The sequence below is a fragment of the Leucopleurus acutus genome, assembly GCF_964270905.1.
Source record: "Leucopleurus acutus genome assembly, chromosome: 16".
Lineage (NCBI taxonomy): Eukaryota > Metazoa > Chordata > Mammalia > Artiodactyla > Delphinidae > Leucopleurus > Leucopleurus acutus.
The window spans coordinates 16,570,820-16,597,299 of NC_139158.1; the positions used below are offsets into that span (position 1 = coordinate 16,570,820).

At 54.1% G+C, this 26,480-nt stretch overlaps 2 protein-coding genes across 5 annotated transcripts; one reads left to right on the top strand and one right to left on the bottom strand.

Moving 5' to 3' along the window:
• Positions 1-456: 456 nt before the first annotated feature.
• On the bottom strand, positions 457-3,848 carry TUFM (Tu translation elongation factor, mitochondrial). The gene is made up of 10 exons (XM_082858263.1): positions 3,735-3,848; positions 3,437-3,631; positions 2,798-2,964; positions 2,481-2,585; positions 2,225-2,389; positions 1,945-2,077; positions 1,757-1,861; positions 1,506-1,657; positions 1,297-1,416; positions 457-814 (listed from the first exon to the last, which is right to left on the bottom strand). Exons 1-10 carry the CDS (start codon positions 3,775-3,777, stop codon positions 641-643), a joined length of 1,359 nt encoding a protein of 452 aa, XP_082714389.1. The 5' UTR covers positions 3,778-3,848; the 3' UTR covers positions 457-640.
• Positions 3,849-16,004: 12,156 nt separating this feature from the next.
• Positions 16,005-22,185, top strand: SH2B1 (SH2B adaptor protein 1). 4 transcript variants are annotated; one of them, XM_082856657.1, is made up of 9 exons: positions 16,005-17,117; positions 17,375-17,476; positions 17,704-17,795; positions 17,908-18,083; positions 19,731-19,934; positions 20,145-20,356; positions 20,489-20,660; positions 21,130-21,229; positions 21,410-21,535. In XM_082856657.1, the coding sequence occupies exons 1-9, from the start codon at positions 16,065-16,067 to the stop codon at positions 21,426-21,428; spliced, it is 2,130 nt and encodes a 709-aa protein (XP_082712783.1). In that variant the 5' UTR covers positions 16,005-16,064; the 3' UTR covers positions 21,429-21,535. The 4 variants fall into 4 exon arrangements, with proteins under 4 accessions (XP_082712783.1, XP_082712782.1, XP_082712785.1 ...); XM_082856656.1 differs by having other exon boundaries at positions 20,489-20,716; positions 21,410-21,497; XM_082856659.1 differs by lacking the exon at positions 21,130-21,229 and having other exon boundaries at positions 16,164-17,117; positions 21,410-22,185.
• The last annotated feature ends 4,295 nt before the right edge of the window (positions 22,186-26,480 follow it).

Genomic DNA, 26,480 nt, shown 5'->3' on the forward strand with positions numbered 1-26,480 from the left:
TCACAGAATAGCTTCCAATCCTAATTCAGCTTCTCTGCCTTTTCTCAAGTTGTCACGGCAGTGGTGACAGCTTTAAGACAGGAGCTTTTCCACCCTGTACCATAGATGAACTCTTGAGGCTAGAGAGGTGATCTCAGTTCAAATGGTTCAGGGATCTCCCAAGCTATGTGTCCAGCTCCATTTTTTTTTTTTTTGCGGTACGCAGGCCTCTCGCTGCTGCGGCCTCTCCCGTTGCGGAGCACAGGCTCCGGATGCGCAGGCTCAGCGGCCATGGCACACGGGCCTAGCCGCTCCGCAGCACGTGGGATCTTCCTGGACCGGGGCACGAACCCGCGTCCTCTGCATCGGCAGCGGACTCTCAACCACTGCGCCACCAGGGAAGCTCCAGCTCCATTTTTATATTCCTCATCCTCTCCAGTGTGTACAAACGATACAAGGCAAACAAACTAGCTTTCTATTCACAGAACAGTTTATTGACCTACCTCACCTGGCCGGCCACGTGGCCCTCTGGCCAGGGGAAGTGTCAGTCTAGCCGCAACTCGGCTGGGCTGCAGGCTCTGCCCTGAGAAGGGGGCACGAGAGGCAGGAGAGAACACTGGCCAGGGCAGCCACACAAGACAGCCCCAGCAGAGGTCCAGACTCAGCTCCACTTGATGTTCTTGTCCGCCTCGGTCATGGCTGGCGTGTCAGTGACGAGGCCAGTGCCGATGGTCCGGTTGCCATCTCGCAGGGTGAAACGGTGGCCTTTTTCTAAGATCATTGGCTGCCGCAGGATTAGGGTGAGCTTCAGGTCCTCCCCGGGCATGGCAAGCTCCTGGAGGGCAGAGACAAGGACCACTCATGTTCTTCAGGGTGCCTCCATTCCCTATTTGTTTGCTACCAACGAGGTTAAAGGTATGGGAAAATGAAGCAGGGTGACGATTCCTTCTGGGGATACCTTCATCCCAGCTGTTGGGCACATGCAAACAGCATACGCAAAGGCAGGCAAGGACTGGTGATTAGTGTTTCTAACATTTTTCTTGAGAAAAAAATGTTTAGGGAATTTGGGGTTATACAAGTTTCTTAGTTACAGGGCTTCTCTGAGCCCTTATGTAAAATACACTGGAACTCTCAACCACAGGAACTTTTCTGGGAAATCTTTGTGGGTAAATGCTACCAAAGCTAAGGAATACTGGATGAGGACTCATTCCCCCTAAATCCACTGATCCAGGCCCTTCCGTCACCAGTTCCACCTGCATCATCAGCCAGCTTCTCTTTAGGAAGGAAAAGTCCCCCACGCCGTCATATACATCGTACCTTCCCTGGAGGCAGGACAACCCGACAGGCCATGTCCCAAGTCAGGGAGAACATGACAGGCATGAAGTGGGATACAAAGGGCTTGTGGCGGCCACCCTCCTCCTTACTGAGAATGTACACCTGTGAGAGAAAACGACGGTGGAGCTGGGCGTGACTGGAAGCACCGAGCCTCTCCACAGTGCCTGCCCACCATCACAGGGAGCCCTCACCTGTGCCTCCACCTTCTGGTGGGGCTGGATGGAACCTGGCTTGGCCATGACCAGGCCACGCCTCAGGTCCTCCCGCTTCAAGCCGCGGACCAGGGCCCCAAGGTTGTCACCTGCCTCTGCCCTCTCCAGGCTCTTGTGGAACATCTCGATTCCTAGGAGGGAGGAGGGTGTGGGGCAGAGGGAAGGCACAAGGGGTCTGCGAGGGGAGGGGTAATCCTGGAGCCCCTGTGTCCCAAGGCTTCCTTCTGTACCTGTCACCACACTGCGAATATTCTTGCTATGTCCCAGGAACTCACACTCATCTCCCCTCTTCAAAATGCCACGCTCTAGTGTGCCTGTCACCACCGTGCCCCGGCCTGGGAGAAACAGGACAGGATATCAGGGACCCCAGGTGAAGCTTCTGTGAGGGGAAGGGAGTGCAAATGAGCAGGGTCCTCACCGGGGATAGAGTACACTGACTCTATAGGCAGCAGGAAAGGCTTCTCCAGGTCCCGGGTGGGCACTGTGATGTGAGTGTCCACAGCATCCAGCAGCTTCTGCACAGACTTCAGGCCTAGCTCAGGGTCACGTTGCTATGAGCGGGAGGTGACAGGACGCTGAAACTTCCATTCTGTTCCTCTTACTTGCCAAGAGCCAGTGTCCAGACTCAGAGCAGAGCTCTGACGCCCATCCAGCCCCATCCCCAGCCAGCAGCAGCTCCTGCCCGACCCCGCCCTCACCTCAAGGGCACAGAGGGCAGAGCCAACGATGATCGGAGTCTCCTCCCCTTTGTAGCCCAACTCAGTGAGCAGTTCCCTGATCTCCAGCTCCACCAGCTCCACCATCTCAGAGTCCTGCACAGCATCCGCCTTGTTCACATACACCACCACATGCTCTACTCCAATCTGTAGGTGGGGAAAGACATAGAGATGGTGTCCTGAGTGGCCCAACGCCGCCCCCCCTTCCTCCTTCCACCCGTACCCAGGCTCTGGGTACCTGTTTGGCCAGTAATAAGTGTTCTCGGGTCTGGGGCATGGGGCCATCGTTGGCTGCCACCACCAGGATGCAGCCGTCGAGGGGGGCTGTGCCTGTGATCATATTCTAGGGAGAGGAGAGGAGAGGAAACACTCAGTGTAGGTAAGTAACCTCCTCAGCTCCCCAGCCACCTCCTTACCACCTGCTGTGACTGGCCAGGCCCACAGGTCCATGATCTCAAAACCATACATCTCAAGTATCTTAACCTCCTCCCCACAAGCCTAACATTTTTCCCGAGGCGGGGGGCAGTTCCAGGCCCTGTCCCCAGCAGCTCCCACCTTAACGTAGTCTGCATGACCGGGACAGTCAGTGTGGGCGTAGTGGCGCGCAGCGGTGCTGTACTCCACATGGGCGGCATTGATTGTGATACCTCGGGCTCGCTCCTCCGGGGCGTTGTCAATCTCTTCGTATTTCTTAAATTTGGCCCCACCTCCCTCGGCTAAAACTAACGGAAGGGAGGGAACACACATTTCAGCTAAAGTTCCACAGGTAGAGGAGGGGCTCAGGCCACACCCCTGGGCCCCTCCTACCTATACAAAGGACAGTCTGGGAGAAGCAGGCTTCCGAGACGCCCTCCTTCAACTCCTGGAGCAGAGGTAACTTCAGGTCAGAAAGAAAGGTTATAGGGCCTCAAGGGCCATCCCTGTGACTTCTCTAGGGTAACACCTCTGCTTACACGGCAGTCCCCAGGGCTGGAGGTAGGCCATTCGGGGTCCCCCAATTTATGCATCACAAACTTCTTCATGTCTACGGGAAATCTGTTTCCTGCATGCTGCAACCTACTGTCCGCCCGAGTTCCGGCGCCTGGGGTCACACTAAACACCTCTAGCAGCCTCTCCGCGGGTCCCACCTCCCTGGCTCCAGGTCCCGCCAGCAGAGCGGGCGCTGCCGGAAGCCTCCACCCCAACCCTGCTTACTTTTCGTGATGGCCGCGGTCAGTGTGGTCTTGCCGTGGTCTACATGGCCAATGGTACCCACGTTTACATGGGGCTTGTCGCGCACATAGATCTTCTTGGCCTCCACAGCCAGGCCGCGGCACAAGAGAGACAATGCCGGGCCCTTCAGCGGCCGCAAAAGGCCCTTCAGCAGTGGGATCGGGCCGGCGCCGAGACCTGCCGGGGCAGAGGCTTGGAGTCAGGGCGCTGGTCTGAGCCCGGCCGCTCCCGAAGAACGCACGTGAACCCGGGCCGCAATCGCCCCCCCCCGCCCCCTCACCGCTGAAGAGGGGCGTCGCGCGCAGCACCGTCGAGGCCGCCATTGTGGTCGTACTGATGCCCGGACTAGTGTGTACCGGGCACTGGCGGCGGCGCGTGCAGTAAGCAAAGGACAACTGTGGATGGAAGTCGCTTCCGGCGGAAGTGAGGGCCGAGAGGGCAAGTCTGGGAGTTTCTAGCCCCCAATCTCTATGGCCCCGTCAACTTCCGGGCGCGGGACGTAAGACGTCCAGGAAGGTGCTGATGGCTCTCGGCTGGGTGAGGGTAGAGAAGGTTTCCAAGGCGCCCTCGGGCCTCGCGGGCTCAGGGCCCACGCAGTTCTCTCTGGTGGCACCGGGGGGCGATGTGGAGCGTCCCACAGCGCACCTGCGCCCCGGAGGCTCATGGGCGTTGTAGTTCCCAGGGCGGCGAGCTGTGCTGGCACTTAGCGTGGGAGGGCGAGGCCAGGTCTGGAGGCACGGTCCCGTCCTCCTTGAGGCAGAAGCGGTTGTCCCGGCGTGGATGACTCCGGAGCGTCCTGGCCCCGAACCCCGTGGAGTGCGACCCACTGCGCGCGTTTGGCGACAGATCTGGCGGCCGTGTGTCGCAGCTGGAGGTAGGACCAGGCCCTGCGGCCTGGCTGAGGAAGACCGTCCTGGGAATCTTTCGGAGGTGGGGCTCTAGTATGACCCATCTCTCCGCTAAGCCTTTGTTTTCTTATCTGTAAAATGGGAATAGTAGTATCTACTTCATAAGGAGATGCTGACATCTGGCTCTGAGAGGAAATGAGCTGGGCAAGAGACAGAAAAGGGCTCCAGAAGCCTCCAGGTCCCACAGTCTTTGACCCTCAAATACCCTCGCTCCTGGCTCACAGCCTGAGGCGACAAAGTTTGCCGTCCACCCTTGTGGACCCTCAGCAGCCCAGAGAGTAATTCCCTCGATCGTCTTTCCACCCACCCAATTTTATAGATGACCAGGTGAGAGACAAACTTCTAGTGCCTTTAAGGGCAGCCTGAGTCTTTCTTGTTCCCGCTGTGTCCCTGGCTCCTACCACAGGGCGGGGCACTCAGTGAGTACTCAATAAATGTCTGTTGACTGAATGAATGAGTGCAAGGATGACCTTTAACTTTCACATCCATCATCTCATCACCCTGGGATGATAATAGCAGCTGCTTAACCTTGATTGATGTTTCCGAAACGCATCAGAGCCTAAGACTCAATTGACGGTGTCTGTTTCAAATAGATTCCTTAATTCCTCCCTTGGAGATTATGATTCAGTAGTGTCTGGGCATAGGCAAGGAAACTATATTTTTAACACACACAAACACCCTTGTTAAGCTCAGAGGAGTTTGGGAAACTCAGAATTAGAGACTTTTATGGAAAAGACGTTGTGGAAATGCTTCATATTGGTTCACATTCAACGCTCCCAGTGTTATCGTGTGTAATAGGAGCCATTATTTACCTCATTTTAACAATGAGAAAACTGAACATAGGGTGACTAAGGAGCCCAACACAGCTAACCTCCAAAAGAGTGTGCACTTAGCCACTGCACTGTACTATAATTTAACTGTCATTTTACAATGAGAAACTTGCTAAGAATTCTGTCCTCCGGGCCCTCCAAACCCATCAGCTCTGCTTACGAAGGGTTGGTACAGTATAAAAGGGTTCTCTTTGTCCCCAGCCTGTACCTCAGTCACTCCTGGGAATTTCCTAAGACACTATTGTCTGCCACCAGGATGTGAGATTTTGGGGGTTGGTACTTGAACTGATGCTTACTATTTTAGTGGTGCTGTATTTATTTTAATGTGTATTAGTTTGACAGAAAGACTGGCATTGTAAATATTGAGTTGAAAAAATGAATCAATTTGAAAAACAATACTTGGTAGGTAAAATGGGTGGTATGAATATATGGCAAACTTGGGGAGAGGTGAACATGAATGATTGAAATTTGCAAAACACAGTGCCCGGAAAAGAGTCCAAAGGGAGAGAATTTCTTGTAGAGCTATTGAGTGTAGCATCCTCTGTAATAGTCAGGAGTCTTGATTTACAGATAACAGAATTTACAGGCGCTGGTTTGAGAAGAAAGGGATTTGTTTAAAAGTGGTAGGCAGCTTGGGACTTCCCTGGTGGTCCAGTGGTTAAGGATCTGCCTTCCAGTGCAGGGGACGCAGGTTTGATCCCTTGTGAGGGAACTAATATCACACATGCTACGGGGCAACTAAGCCCGTGTGCCACAACTACTGAGCCCACGCACCACAACTAGAGAGAAGCCCGTGTGCCGCAGTGAAGAGCCCACTTGCCACAACAAAAGATCCCTCATGCTGCAACTAAAGGCCGATGCAGCCAAATAAACAAATCAATAAATAACAAAAAAAAAGTGGTAGGCAGCTTATAGACTTGTGGGGCAGGCTGCAGAAATGGCTCCTAAGCCATAGAACTGATCTGATAAGAAAACCGCTGCTACTGCCACTGCCACCAAACACTAAATGCCAGAACTTAGACTTACCTGTAACAGTGACTGCTTATGGCACTGAAGCCGCTTTTGCATCAAGAAAGTGACCTTCTCTCTGGGCTTCCCTGGTGGCACAGTGGTTGAGAGTCTGCCTGCTGATGCAGGGGACATGGGTTCGTGCCCATGAATCCTCCCTCAGTGACTCCTTATTACACTTACAATAAAATCCAAACTCCTGGGAAGTCTGGGAAGATCCCACATGCCGCGGAGCGGCTGGGCCCGTGAGCCATGGCCGCTGAGCCTGCACGTCCGGAGCCTGTGCTCCGCAACTGGAGAGGCCACGACAGTGAGAGGCCCGCGTACTGCAAAAAAAAAAGAAAGAAAGTGACCTTCTCTCCTCTCCACCCCCAAAGCCAGGCAAATTCAAAGGCTCACATGGATGTGTCTGGAGAAGTTTAGATCATCATATTTCAGTGTTCTTGTATCAGAGGAGGCTGAGGGATGTATTTTTCTAACTTTGTTTTAAGAACAAGACTGATAGCAGGGAATTTCTCCAGATGTCCAGCCATGCTTATGACCAATACCACAGTGAAAGAGCAGAATGAATACAAATACCCAGTACGTGGATACAGTAGCATAAGTTTCGGCATAGCCACTAGATGAAATGTTGGGCTCAGGGTTGCAGAGACAAGAGCCAGCCACCTGTGAAAATGCCTGTGAGCAGTGTTAAATGAAAGAAGTTTGGCCCCTATAAAAAAAAAATAGCAAGTGTACAAGGTGGGAGTGAGGACAAAGTGGAAAACAATTCTGATTTTAGGAGGCTGTAATTTGCTTGGAGAAGGAGAGATTTTTCTCGCAAACATTTCTTTTATGTGATTACAGTTAAAGAAGTTTTTTGTGCAGAATCTTGAACTCTTTAAAAAAGATGCTCTTGAAATCAAACGACCTTCTTGGTCTCCCCAGCAGTGCATTCATTCTGCTCTATGACAGACACTTTGAGCTCCCGCTTAACAACTATTTTTTCCATCTTCCTGCAGTCAGGACCCTGATTTTGTTCAGGTGGCCCTTTCCCCAGTTCCAGGAATAAATCCTGACAGAGCTAGCCCACTTCTGCTGGTCTTATTCTCCTTGCTAGGGGGTTTGTTTAGGGTTACGTGTGTGATTCCTTTGGGGCTAGTGATTGGTAAGAGGATATCTACCTTGGGGAGGGCTTCTAGGAGAGGATCCCTCACTTTTAAGAAGGAGACACTGGCGAGATGGACATCCTTCAGATTCTGGAAGTTGTTGGGTCTGGATGGGAAGCCTGGAATTACTGTGCCCATCGTGCTCCCAGTCCATGATGAAGCCAAAATCCAGAAGAGGGCAAAGCGAAGAGGATCTTAGAAGTCTGGACTCCTCATGGTGTGAGATAACAAATGTCTTTATTGTTTAAGCCAGACTGTGTCAGAGTTGTCTCTTACTTGCAGCCAAATACACCCTAACAGATAAGTCTGCCTTACAGCACTTGGTACCCTGAGACATATTTCTTGGTTTCACTTGTCTGAGACTGAGTGACTTGAGTAGGGCAAGGACTGGGCTTCCTTTATCTCCGTATACTCTGTGCCTGGCCACAGTAGGCCTCTGTGCATGTTTACACTTGAACTATATTAATGAGCCTTCCAAACCGAAGGGTGCTACCACTGTGATGCTATGAACCTAACATATCCAAAACCGGACTCTCTGTATTCTCCCACAGTCTCCCTACACATCCGAATAAATGACACCACCTTTCTCCTTTCCCCTCATCTAACATCTATCCGTTACCCAGTCCCACTTGTTCTGTCTCCAAAATAAGGCTCAGTGTGGCCACTTCTATCTCCACTGTCAATACTGTGGTTCAAACCGGGATCACCTCTCCCCTAGGTTACCTCATGACCTCTCCAGTGGGTTTCCCAGCTTCTGTCCTTATTCTCAATACCTGTCAAATCCATCCTCCACACAGCAGCCAGATCAATCTTTAAATGTGATTCAGAAATGAATCCTCCCTCAGTGACTCCTTATTACACTTAGAATAAAATCCAAACTCCTGCTTTAAAATGGCTGAACTGTATGGCAGGTGAATTATATCTCAATAAACCTATTATTTAAAAAAAAAACCCCAGAGTCCTCCCTGTGGCCCACAAGATGCATGATCTGGCTTCTGCCCACCTCTTTGACCCCCATCTCAGTACTATTTTCCTCTCACTCTCTCCCAGCCACACTGGCCATCCTTCTGTTCCACAAACATCCACCATTGCTTCTACCTCAGGGTCTTTGCAAATGTTCTTCCCTCTCCCTGGAATGGTCTTCCCTGGAGATTTCCCCACAGCTTGTTCCTTCTCATCTTCCCACCTCAGATGTCACCTCTTCTGTCACTCTCTTATCAATGGTCCTCTTTGATTTTCTTCATAGCATCTAAATATCCAAAATTATCTCAGTAGTTTGCTTGTTTTGGGGGTTTGGTTTTTTTTTTTTTTTTTTTTTCTGTCTCATCAGCTCCTGACAGTAAGAACTTATTTTTCACTCTAGGAACAGTGCCTAATGCTTAGGTGAAGAAGTATTTGTTGAAAGAAGAATTTGTTGAATAATTTCAGTTGAGCGTTCAGTTAAGCATTGTGTTGGGCTTAAGTTTCTTGATGTCTTTGATGGAAGGCAAATTCTGTATTCACGTTCATTTAAAAAATAAAGGTGAGTCACTGGAACTTCTGGGGCTTCTGCTTTATTATCTGTAAAATGGGGATGAGTGAAGAGGTTAAACCTGATGATCTCTAAGACTTTTTGTAGCTCTAACTTCTAAAAGGAGATGGGGTCTGCTATAATTGAAATAGGTTCTGGGGTGACCCACAATTTAGTGGCAAATTGGGGACTAGGACCCAGAGCCTTGTTGTTGGTGTCACTCAACAGACTTATTGGAAGCTCAAGGGCATCCTTCACTCTTCCCCACCAGCCAGCCTGGCAGTGTCTCCTCAGAAATCTTTCTGGACATTCTCCTCGGAACTAACCGCACTGCACTGCCTTGGCCAGGTCAGCATCAGCCCTCTCCTGGACCACTGCCCCCGTCTCCTCTCTGCATCCAGTCCTAGCCCTCCCATACCGGCCCTGGATGCCCTTCCAAACGCAGAACGCTTATCACACTCATGTCACTCAGATGTGACTGGAGACATTCCAGTTGGAAACACTTTGTGAATGTCACACAAAAACTCCTAAGTAAAAGGCACTTGAGTGGCAACCTAGGTGTGTTAGTCATGCATGGCTTCCTAGAGGAGGCTACACTTTGAAGCCTGAAACCAGAAGGAGGAGGATTGGCAGAATTAGGGGAAATGGTGCGTGCAGTAGCAGAGGCAGAACCTGAGTAAAGGTGGAGTTCTTCAGCTGTCAGAATGTCCTGATTGAGCAAAGCATGATTTGCTTGGAGGGTAGGAGGTTCTGGTCAAAGCACCAAGGTTGAATTTGACATCCCAGAAAATAGGACAAAATAAGAGAAATTTCCATCTCTTGGGGTGGGGGAGGGTCAAGATGACCTCCAGAAGAAGCCCACAAGCAACCACTTCCCCTTCAGTCAGAGACTCCAGTTTTCCTTTGAAGAGCCAGCCTCTGCCATGCTCAGTCCATGAAGTTTGATTGGAGCTGAGCTCATCCCAACCTCAGGTGATAGGTCCATGATCCAGTGTTTACCAATCAGCATAATCTATTCCTCATAGTCACAATTGTCTGTTCAGTGTTAGTATTCTGTTTCAACCCTCACTGGTGTACTGAAGTGCAGTTCTGGCACTGACTGCCCAGAGTTAGCACAGGCCCTGCAAGTTAAGGGCTCACTCCTTCACAAGACCGCACCCACTTCAGATGCCACCTGCAAGTGGGGTCCCCCAGCCATCTCTACTTCTGGTCAACTGCCTACGGATCTGGGAGTTTCCCATGACCCCCGTCAGGTTTGATAAGTTACTAGAACAACTCACAGAATGCAGGAAGGCACTATACTTACGATTACAATTATGATTACATTTTATAATAAAGAATACAAGTCAGGAACAGCTAAATGAAGAGCTACGTAGGGAGAGGTCTGGGAGGGTCCACAGAGACATAGAATCAGGGCACATCACCCCCACCCCCCCGACACGTCAGTGTATTCACCCACCAGGAAGCCCCACTGAGCTTCAGTGTCCAAAGTTTTTATTAGGGGTTTCATTACTTAGGCATGATTGATTAAATCACTGTCATGTGACTGAACTCAATCTCCAAGTCCCCTCCCCTCCCTGGAGGTCAAACTGGCTCAAAATCCCAACCCTCTAATCACAAAGTTGGTGTTTCTGGTGACCCCATCCTGAAGCTATGAGGGGCCTGCCATTAGTCAGCTTGTCAGCAGAAACTCAGGTGTGACCTGAGGCGCTCACGAATAACAGGCACATCTGTCACTGAGGAAATTCCAAGTATTTTAAAAGCTCTGTGCCAGGAACATGGGACAAAGACCAGACAAATTCTTTATTATACGATAGATAGGCATCGGGTGACCTAAGCTGAGCTGATGAGACACAACCCTATTGCACTTGCTGGAATTACTGGGAAAGCTATGATCTTCTTCTGCTAGGATTATGAAGCTGGTAGAGTGTAAGCTTGGAATTCTGGTGGCCATCTTGCTATCTATGAGGGGAAAACCTGCCTGAGGAGGAAGACAGTCCAGAGGAAAGCAGAGCTAAGAGACAGAGAGCAAGTTCACATGGACATCGTTTGAGCCTGTGGCTGGCTCCAGCCATGCCTAACATCATTCTACCTCTGATTTTTAAATTCTATAAACCAATAAACTCCCCCTCTTTTCATGTTTAAACTACCTTAAACGGGGTGGGGGGGGGTGTTCCTATTACTCGTAACTGAAAGAATCCTGAGTATTACATCCCCTGTTCGTAAGGAGGAAGAAGTGTTTTCCCTTTCATATTAATACCTTGGCTTAACCTGGGCCCTGGATCCATCCTTCCCACCTTCCCCAAACTTCACTCCTTCAATTACCATCCTTTCTACTGGCTCCTTTCCCCTAGGACTCCAGACACAATCAGGTTTCCCTCAGGATTGAAACAAACAAGCAAACCTTTCCACCCTCTAAAATTGCAGCCCTCCGTATCTCTCTCCTTCCCTTTTTGGCCAAATTGTAGGGCAGCTCTAAGCATTCCTCCTCCCACTTGTTCACCTTCCATTCGTTCCTCAGTCCACTACCATTGGCTTCTGCTTCCTTTTCACTTCCCTAAAGATACTCTCAACAAAGTGACCAAGCAATCTAAGTCAGTGTATTCTATAGGAGACAATGACAGTGCCCAGTACCATGGACCCTCTTTTGTCATTTGTGTGTGAAGTGTTTGCCCAATCCCCCCACACACCACACACACACACACACACACACACTGTATTCCCACACCCCCTGGTCTTTGGTGTGTGGTTTTTCTTCCAAATAATTAGACCTTCCAGATTTTTTTTTTTTTTTTTTTTTTTGAGTACTGTCCTCCAGCTACTGGAGTCTTTGCTTTGACGAAGTGCCTGAGAATTGACATCTCCCAGGGGAAGCCCTAGTCTACAGCTGAGGGATGTTGGTATATGAAAGGCCCAGCTCCCTTGTTTCTGGATAAATCTGAGGGACAACTTACATCCAGGGCTCCCTTGAGGGAGGAATCAAGCTGAACTACTCTCTTCCTGAGATCACACGTTTGCTTGGTTTCCTCTCCTGCTTCTCCCACTCCTTTACTAGTTTCTCCTGGTAGCACTTTTTAAATAAATCACTTGCACAAAAATTCTCATCGCAGAGTATGCTTCTGGAAAATCTTACCCAAGACAACATCTCAGCACTTTGTACTTCTCTTTCTTTGCCTGCCTGTTAAATGTGGCTTTCCCCCCGAATTAGATTTCAGGCTCTCTTCTCTCTACATATATTACTGGGATGATCTCATTCGTGTCCATGGCTTTAACCACTCCTCATGTCCGATCACGACCACACTACCTTGTGCAGCTAAGGCTGTAGAGCCATCTCTGCTGGACAGCTCCACCTAGTTGCCTACAGGCACCTCTTACACCAATACAGTAGCCATTAGGCACATGTGGCTATTTTAATTAATTAAAATGAAAACTTCGGTTCCGGGAATTCCCTGGCGGTCCAGTGGCTAGGACTTGACGCTTTCACTGCCATGGCCCAGGTTCAATCCCTGGTCAGGGAGCTAAGATCCTGCAAGCCGTGCAACATGGCACAAAAAGAAAAGAAAAGAAAAGAAAACTTCAGTTCCTTAGTCACATTAGCCACATTTCAAGTGCTTAAAAGCTACATGTGGCTAGTGCCTACCAAACTAGGCAGTACTAATACAGAACATTTCAGTCATTGCAGAAAGTTTTATTGGACAGCTTAGACACATTTCCAAACCTAACCCATCATCACCAGCCCCTTACCTTTCTGTATTCCTCACCTTTTCTCTCTCCTGGACAAGGATGGGCCAACTACAGAGAAAGGGTATGTAAGAGTATCAGGGAGAAGTGGGGGGTGATCACGGAACTAGAGGCCTTTCCATTGACATCTTTTTCTGAACTGGAAGATGGAATTGACAAAGATGGTGATGAAGACCTTAACAAAGGCCATCTGGGAGCTGATGTTAATTTGGTTAGATCTGGGGTAGAGATGGGGACAAAGGCTGGTTAGGCCAGAACTTGCCCTTCCACAATGATTTTTTCCAACTCCATCCAGTAGCCTCAGCCTCAAACAAACATCCTTGTGTGAGTCAGGGCATTTATCCATCTCCAATCTCGTGGGTCACGAGGCCTTTGGGTTTCAGGATAAGCACATGATCCAAGCCAATCAGCTAAAGTCAGTTCTGGAAATTTTACTGCAAATCTCAGAGAAAAAGACATGCTCCTACGAGAGTTGCTAAGCTACTGGGACTTAAGTTTGGAGCTATGGAAATCCATTTTGCCACTAAGAGAGGCATGGGGAGAGCTCAGCCTAGAGGTGAAGCACAGGTTCCCAATATCTTTTGGCCCTTTTATTCAGCTGTTCCTGAAGAAGCTTGATCCATTCTTTTCAATGGCTTGAGCCAAAAGACTCCCTTATTGCTTAGGCCAGTTGGAGCTGGGTCAATGAGAGACCTGATCGATTCGGATCTCATCGTGCTCATGATTTCGACTGCCCTCTACTACACCTTAATGAGTCTCAATTTCTGTATCTGGCCTTGATGTCTCTCCTCAGCTCCAGACTGTATGTCCACCTGCCTCCTGACGTCCCACAGACATGCCCCAAACTGACCTCATTATTCCTGCCCCCGCAACCTTTATTTCCCAGTTCAGAGCTGGAACCTCCTAGAACCTCCAGTACTTTCCTCAGAGAAGCCAAGGTCGTAAGTTCAGGCTCCGCCTCCTCGCAGGGCCTCATCAAGGTCACCCGCATCTTCCCTCCCCCAGCTCTTTGGGGGCGGTGTCCTCGAACCCCTCTGCAGCCCGGCTGGGCGCTCTAGGCTACAGCAGGCCCTTCAGAAAGCCTTCTCAACTCGCTGGTTTCCGGTACCGGTGGCTCCTCTAGCCTTCATCAGGGCCTCGGGATTCTATTCCCCTAAGGTGCCTTCTCTATGGTTGACTGCTCCCTACTGTCCCGACTTTCCTCTGGGAGGACGCTCTGGTGGGACCCAACCCCGTCCTATGGCTGCTTCTGCGGTCCCTTTTAGGCGCAACTGGAGAAGTCACTGAGCACTCCGAGACTCCCACCTTCTCAACTCTGGAAGGGTGGCACGGAATGGGAGGATGGCGGAAGTGAGTGTGAACGTGCCCTTCCTTCTCCTCGGTCTTCTCTATGGTCACTTCCTTCGGTGACGGGAAAAAGGGGGTCCCGGCGCCTGCGCAGAACCGGGCTGGGAGCTAGTCGCGGAGGCGGGGGGTGGGGCAGGGAGCGGGAGCTGCCGCCGCCGCCGGAGCTAACCGCGGGGACCGAGATGCAGGTGGGACCGGAACCGGAACCCCCCTCTTCAAGTCCCTCTTCCCTCTCCGCGACCCGGCGCCTGCGAGGAGCCTTGGGTGGGGGCGGGCGTGGGGGGCTAGAGGCAGGAGGGGCGCCCGGCCCCGGAGAGTGCAGCAGAGCGGGCTGCTTCCCTGGAGGCTGCGGCCCCGGGGAATGGGCGGGTAGAGGGTGTCCAGGGAGGAGGGTCGGGTCGGAGTGGGTTGACCACCGGGTCCGGAGGGTCCGAGCCAGGAGCGGAGCCTGCACGCTCCACCACCCGCCCTTCGGGAAATACCAGAACTGAGCCGAGAGGCAGGTGCACTGGGAAAAGGTGCCTGAGTCCTACTTGGCAGAAGAGAAATTGAGTCACCAGCTCAGGAGCCGCAGGGTCAGCGGGCCTGAAGGGGGCTGGGTCGGCCTGTGGTGCAGAGGGTTGGGTCGGCCGGTGTGAGCTGAGGTGGCCTCTGCTTGGAGATTGGTCTCTCTGCTGTGTGTGCACCTCTTGGCTCGGTTCCCCCGTGCTCCATGACTCTTTCATCTCCTGGCGTCTTCTCGTTGGTTTGGAATTGTCCCTATGGTTGGAGCCATCTGAGTGTGTAGGGTCTAGGTCAAGGAGAAAGGGGAGGGGGCGCTGACCGCGGGTCTGAGCAGGAGTCTGGGGTTTGGGGAGATTTGCCTGAACTGCTTTCACCCCATTCTTGGTGCCAGTCATCTCCCAGTATAATATGGGGAGATGAACACTAACAGAAGAGCCATGGGTTGTAAATTCCATGCCCAGCTCTGCCACTTGCTAGTTGTAAGACGTTGGGAAGGCTCTTCCTTTCGCTGATTTCTCTTTGAGAAAATTGGAACCCATAAAGATAGTAATAACGGCAAGTCATTTATTGTGTGCTTACTTTGTGTCAAGCAGGGATATGTTCTGTTTAATTCTCCCAACAATTTTAGGGGTTAGAGATCATTAGCTCTGTTTTATAGATACGAAAACTGAAGCTCGGAGAGGACATGCAATTTGTTCACGATCACACAGCTAATAGGTGGCAGAGATGGAATTTCATCCTAACTCCAGAACCTGTGGCCTTAACCATCAGGCTAACCAGCCTTTAGGGCACGCTGCCCTGTGAGAGAAGAGGGAGGTGAAAAATCCAAGGCCCCAGCTTCCTGTTATATTTTATTTACTTTGGGGCCAGCAGAGACTTGCCCGGACCCAACCCACAGTCTGTCCTCACCTGGTGCTGCTGCCTCTGGGCCCCCGCCTGGAGGGGCACCAAAGAAGTGGGCTCTGGGCATTCCAAGCCTCCTTGACAACAGTGTTTGGGTGCTGGGCCCTGGGGTCGGCTTTCAAGACAGTTGTTTGAATCGGTCATCCATCCATCCTCCTTAATGAGCAGCCTCCCTCCTCAGAGATGGACCTCGGGGATGCATGAGGCAGGGTCTCTAAGCTCTGCAGGCCTAGCTCCCCTGAGAGCTGGGGCAGTGAGGGGCGGTGACTGAGGCTGGTGCAGTCGGGACTGTGCGGTGGGAAAAACAGTAGACTTGGAGTTCTGAAACTTTTTCTGAGCTTCGGGTTCCTCATCTATTACAGAGGTTGTTAAAACCTCTCGCAGGGAAAGGTAAGAACGGCACATGGGAGGCACGTAATAAATATTGAAGGACGGTTTTAGAGAAGGGAGGTGACGTGGACAAGTCCCTTTTAGAGGAAGGTGCTGCACAGCCGTCCACCACACCTGGAGCTGAAGCCAGGGAGAGTGGACTGGGGAGGCAGCAGAGTGGGTGCAGGCTAGACCTGGGAGTGGTGGGGCACGAGGATCTGGGGAAGGGAAGGGTGGCAGCGTGGTGTTCAGCCCCGTTGCTCTCTTGAGGAGTCTAGACCAGAGGAGGGAGTCTGGCTCGGGGTGGGGCTCTGGCCCCGGTCCCACCTCAGCAGTGACTCGATGTATGTGCCTCTTCCTTCTGCAGCTGCTGCCGCTCACCCTGTGTCTTCTGGCTGCTTCCCTCTTTGCTGCCCCTCCCCACAGGCTCCCCCTCTCCACCTCCTGGGGGCCATCATGAATGGTGCCCCTTCCCCGGAGGATGGGACCTCGCCCTCCCCTCCCCCCTTGCCCCCACCCCCTCCCCCGAGTTGGCGGGAGTTCTGCGAGTCCCACGCCCGGGCGGCTGCCCTGGATTTTGCCCGCCGTTTTCGCCTCTACCTGGCCTCCCACCCCCAGTACGCAGGGCCTGGGGCTGAGGCTGCCTTCTCCCGCCGTTTTGCTGAGCTCTTCCTGCAGCACTTTGAAGCCGAGGTGGCCCGGGCCTCCGGCTCCCTCTCGCCACCCATCCTGGCTCCTCTGAGTCCTGGTGTGGAGATCCCGCCACAGGACCTGTCCCTTGAGAGCTGCAGGGTGGGCGGGCCCCTGGCTGTGCTGGGCCCTTCTCGATCATCTGAGGACCTGGCCGGCCCCCTCCCTTCCTCAGTCTCTTCCTCTTCTACAACCTCCTCGAAGCCGAAGCTAAAGAAACGCTTCTCCCTCCGCTCAGTGGGTCGCTCGGTCCGTGGTTCAGTCCGCGGCATCCTGCAGTGGCGGGGGACTGGTGACCCTCCCTCCCCAGCGGGGCCCCTAGAGACCTCATCGGGCCCCCCAGTATTAGGTGGAAACAGCAATTCCAACTCCTCTGGCGGGGCTGGGACCATTGGTAGGGGACTGGTTAGCGATGGAACATCCCCTGGGGACAGATGGACTCACCGTTTTGAGAGGCTGAGACTCAGTCGGGGAGGGGGGACCTTGAAGGATGGAGGAGGCGTGGTGCAGAGGGAAGAGCTGCTGAGTTTCATGGGGGCTGAAGAGGCAGCCCCTGACCCAGCTGGAGTGGGCCGGGGAGGAGGGGCAGCGGGGCCTACCTCAGGGGGAGGAGGGCAACCTCAGTGGCAGAAGTGTCGCTTGCTGCTTCGAAGTGAAGGAGAAGGAGGAGGAGGAAGCCGTCTGGAGTTCTTTGTACCACCCAAGGTGAGGACCAGAGGAGGAGGGTGGGTGACCGGGAGTGAGGGATTGAGCGCTGGGGGCGTGGCCCACATGCCTAGCTTTGCTTACTTGGATTTTTAAAGCTAGCTCCTGACTCTGGGTTCCTAGTGTGGGCAGGACAGAGAAAGTAGTGTTATTTGTCTAACTCCCTTGGGGTGTGGCGGGAAAGATGAATCTCGAGGGAAAGGAAAGCTGGTCTCTGCACACCAAAAGTCTGGATCTTGTTCTCTCTCCCGACGTAGGCGTCTCGGCCTCGACTTAGCATTCCCTGCTCTGCGATCACCGACGTGCGGACAACCACAGCCCTGGAGATGCCTGACCGGGAGAACACGTTTGTGGTTAAGGTAGGAGCCCTGGGCTCCCCTGTCCACTTGGAGCACTCTTAGCACATTGAGGCAAGGGATACTGATGCAAGCAGGGGCACATATGCCAGGTACCTTGACCGTGTGTCCCTGGGGCGGCAGCTTTTCTGGGACGAAGGGTGAGAGGGAGGATGTGCTTGTTCCTGTTGGGGGTGAATTAAGGCCTCGAGACCTGGAAGTGGCCTGTGGGCCTCCTCTTGTCCCCATAGGTGGAAGGCCCCTCGGAGTATATCCTGGAGACAGCTGATGCTCTACACGTGAAGGCCTGGGTGTCTGACATCCAAGAATGCCTGAGCCCAGGGTGAGGAGCCCGTCTTCTGTCACTGAGGGGACCAGGGAGTGAGGGTGGTGAGCAGCCTTTTGCCTCTCCCCTGGTGACTTTCCTCCCAGCACCATTTTCCCTGTCTCTGCAGACCCTGCCCTGCTACCAGTCCCCGCCCCATGACCCTCCCCCTGGCCCCTGGGACCTCATTCCTGACAAGGGAGAACACGGACAGCCTGGAGCTGCCCTGCCTGAATCACTCGGAGAGTCTGCCCAGCCAGGGGCTGCTGCTGGGGCCCAGCGAGAGCAGCGACCGCCTTTCGCAGGGTAAGGGTGGAGCCTTAGAGAGCTGTGAACCTCGGGACCCGCCATGCAAGAACCCTGGCCGTCAGGCCCAGCCCCTCTCTCCAGGCTCTGCTGTGCACCCCATGCCTGCTCCTCAGCTGCCACGACCAAATGTCTGACTTTTGTCCCCGAACGTGCCTGACCACAGTTTACAGTTTAGAACCATCACCATCACCAGCCCCACACGAGCCCCAGGCCAGCTCCTCTCCAGCCTTCTATGCCCGGCCTTGTCCCCTTTTCTGTAAGCCTTGTGCCGGCCACCACTCTGGCTAGAGGTAATGGTTCTCTTCTCCAGAGCTTCCAGAACGCTTTGTACATATCTTTGTTTTGTTCCTACTCTGCCTCTCTGTGCACATGTTGACAGTACTAGATTTTCTTTTGACTCCCTACTTCTAAACACACGTGTATGCTGCCCACATACATAAACACACAAAGATGTGTCTACCTGGCCCCAGCTCACCTTTCTAGACTCCACTACACCCTTTTTTTCTGATCCTCCATTCCGAGCTTCAGTTTCACTGTGCCTAGTACACAGGCTGTATGCAATGAGTAAACAAATGAATTAAAGACTCTTAAGAGCCAGAACGGACCTTACAGGTCGTCCATTCCAGTCTCCTCGTTTCTCAGGCAGTTAAGAGCAGAGAGGAGAAATGGCATTTCTGAGGGCATCTGAGAGTCACTGACAAAGACAGCGGCTATGCCAGCTTGTTGCCTGAACCATGGCACTCTGCACTCCGCATATTCCCATCCTTGGAGCACTGATTATGTACGACGTGCCTGTAGGCTCACGCCTGCCGCTCAGCAGACACTGAGGAGCGCCCCAGTACATCCTCGACCCTCTGTTAGGCTCTGGGGCAGGATGAGGAGCTCAGAGCTGCCCCGTGGGCTCACAGTCTAGCGGAGTTGGCAAGACATCACTCCCTCTAAAAAGCAGGACTCCCAAATGGAGACCCTGTGCTTAGTGTCCTTTGAGCGGCACCAGCAGGAAGCCTCGGGAGCTCAGAGGAGGAAGAGAATCATGGGAGGTGGGATAGATGGGGAATCCTACACAGGCGGGTGAGAAAAGAACGTGGCTTGGAGAAGCTAGGAGAGCAGAGACCTGAGATGGGGAGAGCCCCGGAGAGCTGGAAAAATTAGACGGGATAATTGGGTTAAAGCGGAGGACACAAGAATACAAGTTAATCTGAAGATCAGGTTGGTTAGGTTGGGAGGATTCACAGAAGGAGAATCTTTGATGCCTCTCAGAGTTGGGGGTTTTGTCCTGCAGGCAAAAAAAGGACCCCTTTTTAACGTGAAAATATTTGAGGGATTCTACCCACCCCCATCCCCACCTCTGCAACTATAGCTGTAATTGCAGCTGTTGATTCAGAAGAGATGTAGGCACATTAGGATTCTAGGACCTTGTTGGAATAACTGCAGTCCTTCAGCAATGCGTGAAGCGTAAGTTAGGAGTCATTGATAACAATCAGGGCTCACTGCCTGAAGAAAGATTCAGCATTTCAGCCAGCTGACCACCAGTGTCCCCAGGGTAACCTGGCTGGTGGGGAAGTGGGCCAAGCAGACCAGTCCTCCCAAAGAGTAGCTTCTCGAGCTCTCAATTTTGCCCTCCTCTTTTTTTTTTTTTTCCAGGGGCATATGGGGGCCTCTCAGACCGCCCCTCGGCGTCCATCTCCCCCAGTTCCGCCTCCATTGCCGCCTCCCATTTTGACTCAATGGAACTGCTTCCCCCAGAGTTGCCCCCCCGTATCCCCATTGAAGAGGGACCCCCGGCAGGGACAGTTCATCCCCTCTCGGCCCCCTACCCACCCCTGGACACTCCGGAAACAGCCACAGGTACCAGAGGTGTGAGTGTGTGTCTGCCCCCAAGCCTGGTTGACCACCTGCCTGAAACTCTTGTCTTGGGATCCTGAGGGATCTGACCTGGGGGGCTGGTGGGGGAACAGATGGGGAGTGACATATGAGGGGAAAGCAAGGCTTGTCATTTCCCAGGATGAGGGAGGCTTCCCTGACACCTCAGTCTCCTTCCCTCTCTCTTTCCTGAAGGGTCGTTACTGTTCCAGGGAGAGCCAGAGGGAGGTGAGGGGGATCAGCCCCTCTCAGGGTATCCTTGGTTCCACGGGATGCTCTCTCGACTCAAGGCCGCCCAGTTAGTGCTGGCTGGAGGTACCGGCTCCCATGGCGTTTTCCTGGTACGTCAGAGTGAAACGAGACGGGGTGAATATGTCCTCACTTTCAACTTCCAGGGCAAGGCCAAGGTGAGTGAGGAGAAGGCTCCGCTGTAGGCAGTGGGCCTGTGGGTAGAGTGGGGAGCGCTGCCATCAAGGGAGAAGGGTTCTGTGACTGGCGGGGTTCGGGCTCCTGCTTTACCCCACTCATCCTGCCCTCAGCACCTGCGTCTCTCGCTGAATGAGGAAGGTCAGTGCCGGGTGCAGCACCTGTGGTTCCAGTCCATTTTTGATATGCTCGAGCATTTCCGGATGCACCCCATCCCTCTGGAGTCCGGAGGCTCCAGTGACGTTGTCCTTGTCAGCTATGTCGTGTCCTCCCAGCGACAGCAGGGTGAGCAGAGCAGGTCTGCAGGGGAGGAGGTGCCCGTGCACCCAAGAAGTGAGGAGGTGTGTGTGCCAGCAAGACGGGGCGGGGGGCTTGAGGAGGAGAGGCTTTGTCAGGGAGAGAGGGGTAGAGAAGCTTCCTGTGTGCTGGGTTTCTTGGGGAAAGGAGTACACGGGGATGTAGGAAGGCAGGGCGCTCCGTGCTGGAGCCGGGAGGAAGTGGAGAGCTGGGTTGGCGCATTCCCATTCCATCGGACCGTCTGTTCCATCGTTTGTCTGTCTCCTAGATCCATCCTCCCTGGCCTTGTCTTTGCCCTTCATCACAACCTTGCCTTGGGCCTGCCCTTCTTGGGGGTGCTCGGTCTGATCCTCCTCCCTCCTCCCTTGATGTCTGATGTCCCTGTCTGATCTCTCCCTTTTCCCCACCCCAACGTCCCATCTGTCCCCACGTTGCCCCTCCCCCCCCCCCCCCCCAGGCCGGGAGCAGGCCGGGAGCCATGCAGGGGTGTGCGAGGGAGATCGATGCTACCCCGATGCCTCCTCCACCCTCATGCCCTTCGGAGCGAGTGACTGTGTGTAAGTGTGGTCCTCCTCTCACCGCCGCCCATGATCCATCTTCCATGGATGGGGGTTGCTCAGGAGATGGGATACGGGGGAGACAGCACATGGCTCCTGGGGGGATGAGTGAAGGGGGGGGCTGCTACAAGAGCTTGCCTCCCTCCACAATCAGTCTGTCTTCTTACCATTCCTATCCAGAACCGAGCACCTCCCATGACCCACCCCAGCCCCCTGAACCCCCTTCATGGACAGATCCCCCACATCCTGGGGCAGAAGAGGCGTCGGGGGCGCCAGAAGTGGCGGCAGCAACAGCCGCAGCAGCCAAAGAGAGGCAAGAGAAAGAGAAAGCGGGCAGTGGAGGGGTCCAGGAAGAGCTGGTCCCCGTGGTTGAGCTGGTCCCCATGGTTGAAATGGAAGAGGCCATAGCACCAGGCACGGAGGCCCAGGGAGGCGCTGGATCTGGTGGGGCCCCCGGGGTAACCCTGATGCTGCAGCTCCAGCAGTTACCACTAGGGGGCGATGGAGAAGAAGGGGGCCATCCCAGAGCCATAAATAACCAGTACTCCTTCGTGTGAGATACCCTACCCCACCCTTTCTCCACTCTTCTTGCTCCCCAGCCCTCAGTTCGTGGGATTGGGGCTGGGCAGGGACATAGAGGAGCAGTGGGAATCCCCTCCCTACATGCTTCGTGACCCTTGACGGCTAAGGGCATACATGTTGGTACAAAAAGGTTCAAGAGCCCTGCTAACTCCCCAGTTCATACACTACAGGTGCCCCGTCCCCTGGGCAGGGGATTCAGGCTCCATTACCTCCCCAAGGGGCTCTTACGGTCAGCCCCATCCCTGGGGGCCATTTCCCCATTAACCACTCCTCAGCCCAAGGAAGGGTGAGGGGGAAGGGCTGTCAGTTATATTAAGGTGGTTGTTCTTGTTGTTTTAAACAAAATGGAGAAGCATAAATAAATAAAAGGGTTTATCTCAGTTCCATCGTGATGGCTGTGGCCAGTTTTTGCAGTGGGGACTGGGACAGGTGGGTCAGGAAGGCAGCCCACTCAGTGTTGCGAGCACCAGAGCTGAGAGACTGGAGGGCTGGGTCAGGTTGAGTCCCTGTTGCTCTCCAGACCTGTGCTTTCGGCCCATCACTCCTCGGGGGGCTGTCCTGTTCCTTGAGCGGTAAGTGCAGAGCCAAACGGTGCTTCTCGGGGTCTCCAGCCAGGTTCTCTTAATGGGACAGGACAGTGAACGGCAGGATTGATGACCTCCAAGGAGCCTTCCTGCTCTGAATTCTTCAGTTAAGAAGTTAAGGCTTCCTACCCTAGGGAGAAAGCAGGCCGAGAGAGATTGTAGGGGGGCTGGGCTGGGGGCACAGTGGCTGTGTTGGGAGAGATTTAATGTGGCAGCCAGAGGGACCCAAGGGCAGGCTGACTGCCCCCCTTCTCAGAGCCAAGCTGGGAAGCTGCCAGATAGTTGATAAAGAGTGCTGGCTTCCACTCCTGCCTTTGCTTCTCATTTGCTGTGTGGCCTGGGCAAGGTGTAGCCTCTCCAGGCCTCAATAGCCTTATCTGTAAAATGGGAAGCTTCATCTAGGTTGGATGAAACTGTTTCATCTAGGTTGGAGCTGCTGACATGATTTGCTTGGCCTGGACAATGTTTCCATTGGAATTTCATATAAAAGTTCAGATTACCGGTTTCTCTTGAAAATTAGAAGATCCAGCCTCACGTGGTATCCACCTTCCACATCTGCTCCATCCCCACCAGCCCACTTCACTCACATGATGTGCCTAGCTAGGCCTGTGAGCATTTGAGTTTGCAACATCTCCTCATCCCTGCCCCCTCCCCCACCATTAAACCCAGGCTCTCCTCTCTGGACTGAATTGCGGCTGTGCCCTCCTCCAACCGAGGGCACCCCTGGGCTTCCCAGCTCTGTGGGTGCCAACAAGGAGGGGCCGGGTTCTGAAGAATCCCACCTGTTTTGTTGGCCCTCTCCCTTCCCCACCTCCATCCAGCTCCGCCTCTTAACCATTCTGCCTCACTTTCCCTCCCGGGCAGTGTGGAGTCTACACTTCCACGCCCCTCAGCCTCTGCCCCCACCTCCAGGAGGCCCTATGACCACGCGTATGACCTTGCTATTCTGGGCCTTGCGTCCTATTGGGAGATGGACAGGAGACAGCTGGGCTCACAGGCCACCCATCCTGGGGGCTAGATGGGGGAAGCCTGCTATCTCTCCTGGTTTTGTCTAATCCCTGGGGCTACCCCAAACCTTGGCCTCAGGAGACTGGGGATAGGATTGGCCTTGCAGAGGGAGGGGGATGGTTCGTGGACCTGGATGCTGTGTTCTCAAAGTGAGATGGCGAGTGAAGGCTGTGGCGCCCCAGGGTAAGCAGGACCTGATCCTCTCCTAATCTAGCAGCAACTGGTGCTGCGAGGCTCCCCCCTCCCCCTAAATCCTGCCAGCCCTCAGGGACTTGCCTTCTGAAGATGTGCGGGGGGGGGGGGGGGGGAGGGCACAAGAGCCTCCTCACCGCCCCCGCCCGAACCCCCAAGATTTGCATGTCTTGGCTGGAGGAGCCTAAGACACTTTCCCTCTGAGCCCATCTATGGATGGTTCAGCTGAAGTTCGGAACTGGTCGGGGATTGAGCAGGCTCTATCTCTGTGTCCTTCAGAACTACGCCTCTCCCATTCTCGGCTTCAGTGCTCAGGAGGGGATGAGACCTTGCACCTCTGGGCCTGGAGACCCTAGGTGAGGGCTCCAAGACAGCAGGCGCCTGCGTCCCGGTTCACGCCCAGCCTCCCTGACGGTGCTCCTTGGCAGCTCTCGGCTGGTGGCTTTCCCTCTCTGGCTCGCTTCCCCTCTGGGAAGCTGGGGGAGGCAGAAATGAATAACCTTACAGGGCCCTGTTGGCAGCAGTGCCCTGTAAAGCCTGCCTCCTTTCCTCGGCCTCATGCTCTCCAGTCCCTTGAAGACGAGATCTGTCCAGTCTTCTCCCCCTTCTCCGTGTCGGGCACTCCTGCTCCTTTAAGACAGTGCCCCTGGCACTCCTCTAGGTGGTGGCGGGGAGAAGCCAGCCGGCACCAAAAGGCTGGGCGGATGCTGAGCCCGACTCTGGCCTGAGAAGGTGGGTGCTGGGCCAGGTGGAGGATGTGACCCCCAACACCTCACACCATGGTCTGAGCCCTCACACCCGCACATCGCAGCAGGATTCTGCTTCAGGGAGGGGTTTGTTGGACCCATGAAAAGGGAGAGGGAAGGAGCGCCGTGTCCTCAACTCACCCGAGAGGCTGCCCTCCCCCAGGTCCAGGCAGAGGAAAGGATGGGTATGGGGGGCTAAATCCTTCAGTGCCATCCACCCCTGCTGGCCTACCCACCCCCCAAAAGTGGGGCTTCCCTTTCCTTTGCCCCGCTGTCTCCTGTGCCATTGTCTGCTTAGGAACTTGAGTGCCAGACAGCGAAGCGACCTTGAGAACGCTGTCAGTGGCCTATACCCATCACTGTTCATTTCAGGAAACTGAGGCCTAGATGGAGGAAGGACTTGAGGCCAAGGCCATAAGCCTGCCTCCCCTCACTGACCTCTCACCATTCTCTCATTCAGCCTTTCTCCTCTCTGCCCTTCTTTCCTCCCCTGCCCACACCCCATGCTACCCTCTTGTCTGTTCCTCCCGCAGCTGGTAGTAACCAAGAGACGCCCCTATCCCAGAGCAGGGATGGGGGTGGGGTGTTCAGAGCAGCTGCTTCTCTGAGGAAGCTGATACTGCGGCCAGCCGCTCAGCGACAGCTTGTGGCTTTGCACCCAGCCCTGGGCCCCCACCCACCTGGCTGCCGCGTGCCAGCTCCCTGCTGTCCCTTTTCCCCACTGCTCCTCAGACTTCCCTCTGACCCTGGCAGCCCTGTCTCTATTCCCCCAGCTATGACTGTCCTTATTTCCCCTAGACCTGTCCCCATCAATCTGCCCGCCGTCCATTCCTTTGGTCCAGAGCCTCTGCTTTATCCGGCTTCCCCGAGCCCCTTCCCTTAACGTCGCTTCCCTCAGCCCTCTGCCGACAGGGTATGTGCCCAGGGTATGCCTGAGCACACAGCTCCGATCTTCACTCCCTTTGAGGACAGCTACTTCAGGGCCAGGGCGGAGTGCAACCACACGCCACGTGGGGTCTGCCATGTAAACCCCGTGGGTTAAAGAGAGCACAGTGTGGGATGAGGTGACCCTTATTCCATTACTTGGGGTGACCCCTGCCCCCATTCTGAAACATTGATCCCTCTCCCCCTGCCATCAGCACATTCTGTAGGCTCTTGGGTTACCCGGCTGCCTGGGTATCCCATTTTCTTGGTGGAGGGGATTCCCTGTCAGGGATGCGAGGCCCTGAAGGCTCTGTTCCCAGTGGCTGAGTTAGAGCGATGGGGAGGGGTGGGTAGGGGAGAGACAGGCAGTCCTGGCTTTGCTCACCAGGGCCTGGACACTAAATCCCTTGTTGATGGCTGCGGCATCCCCTCCCTAGGGTAGGGTTACCATCTTCTGCCCTGTCCCCTTGACCCTCTCCCCTCCCTACTTCCCCTTGTCCCTCTAGAGCCACTTCCTCTCGCCCCCAAGGGATGTTCTCCCCCTTTTCAATCCCCTGAGGGTTGGAGTATCTCTGCTGCCCTTTCAACAAGGTAAGTGAGAAAGGAGGAGACTGGGGCAATAGAAACAGGCAGGTTCAGGGAGATGAGACGGGAAGGGGACACGAGGAAAGGGAACGGTGAAGGCCTGAGAGGAGAAGTGGGTTTAAGGGAAGAACTGGAAGGGGTGAGGTTGGAACAGGAAATTCAGTGCAGCTGAAGAAGTCGAGGCAGCTGGGGGAGGGCTCAGTAGCAGAAGACAGAAAGTGAAGTCTCTCTCTGCCCCCCCTTCCCTGGGGCTGGGGCCACCTTAGCTTCCCTCATGAGTGACATCTCAGGCTGCAGCCCCACTGTTCCCCCTCTGTCAGCAGAAATATCTCTCTCTTCTGACCCCTCCTGCTAGAGTCTCAGCCAGCCAATCCCTGATCTGGGGGAGGGGGGAGCCTGGCCCCCCCCACTCCCTCATAAGGACCAGCTGGGGGCTGGGGCGGGTGGCTGGCTGCTGCAAGTGGAACGGGGCTCAGAGCTTCGTGGAGGGAAGAATAACTTGGGGGGGCAGAAGAGAAAAAGGAAGAAACCCAGACAAACAGGCAGGTGGACACACTGAAGAAGGCCCCTGACGTGTGAGAACCCCCCAGAAGGAACACACCGCCCCCTGGCCCCCAGGAAGGGAGCACA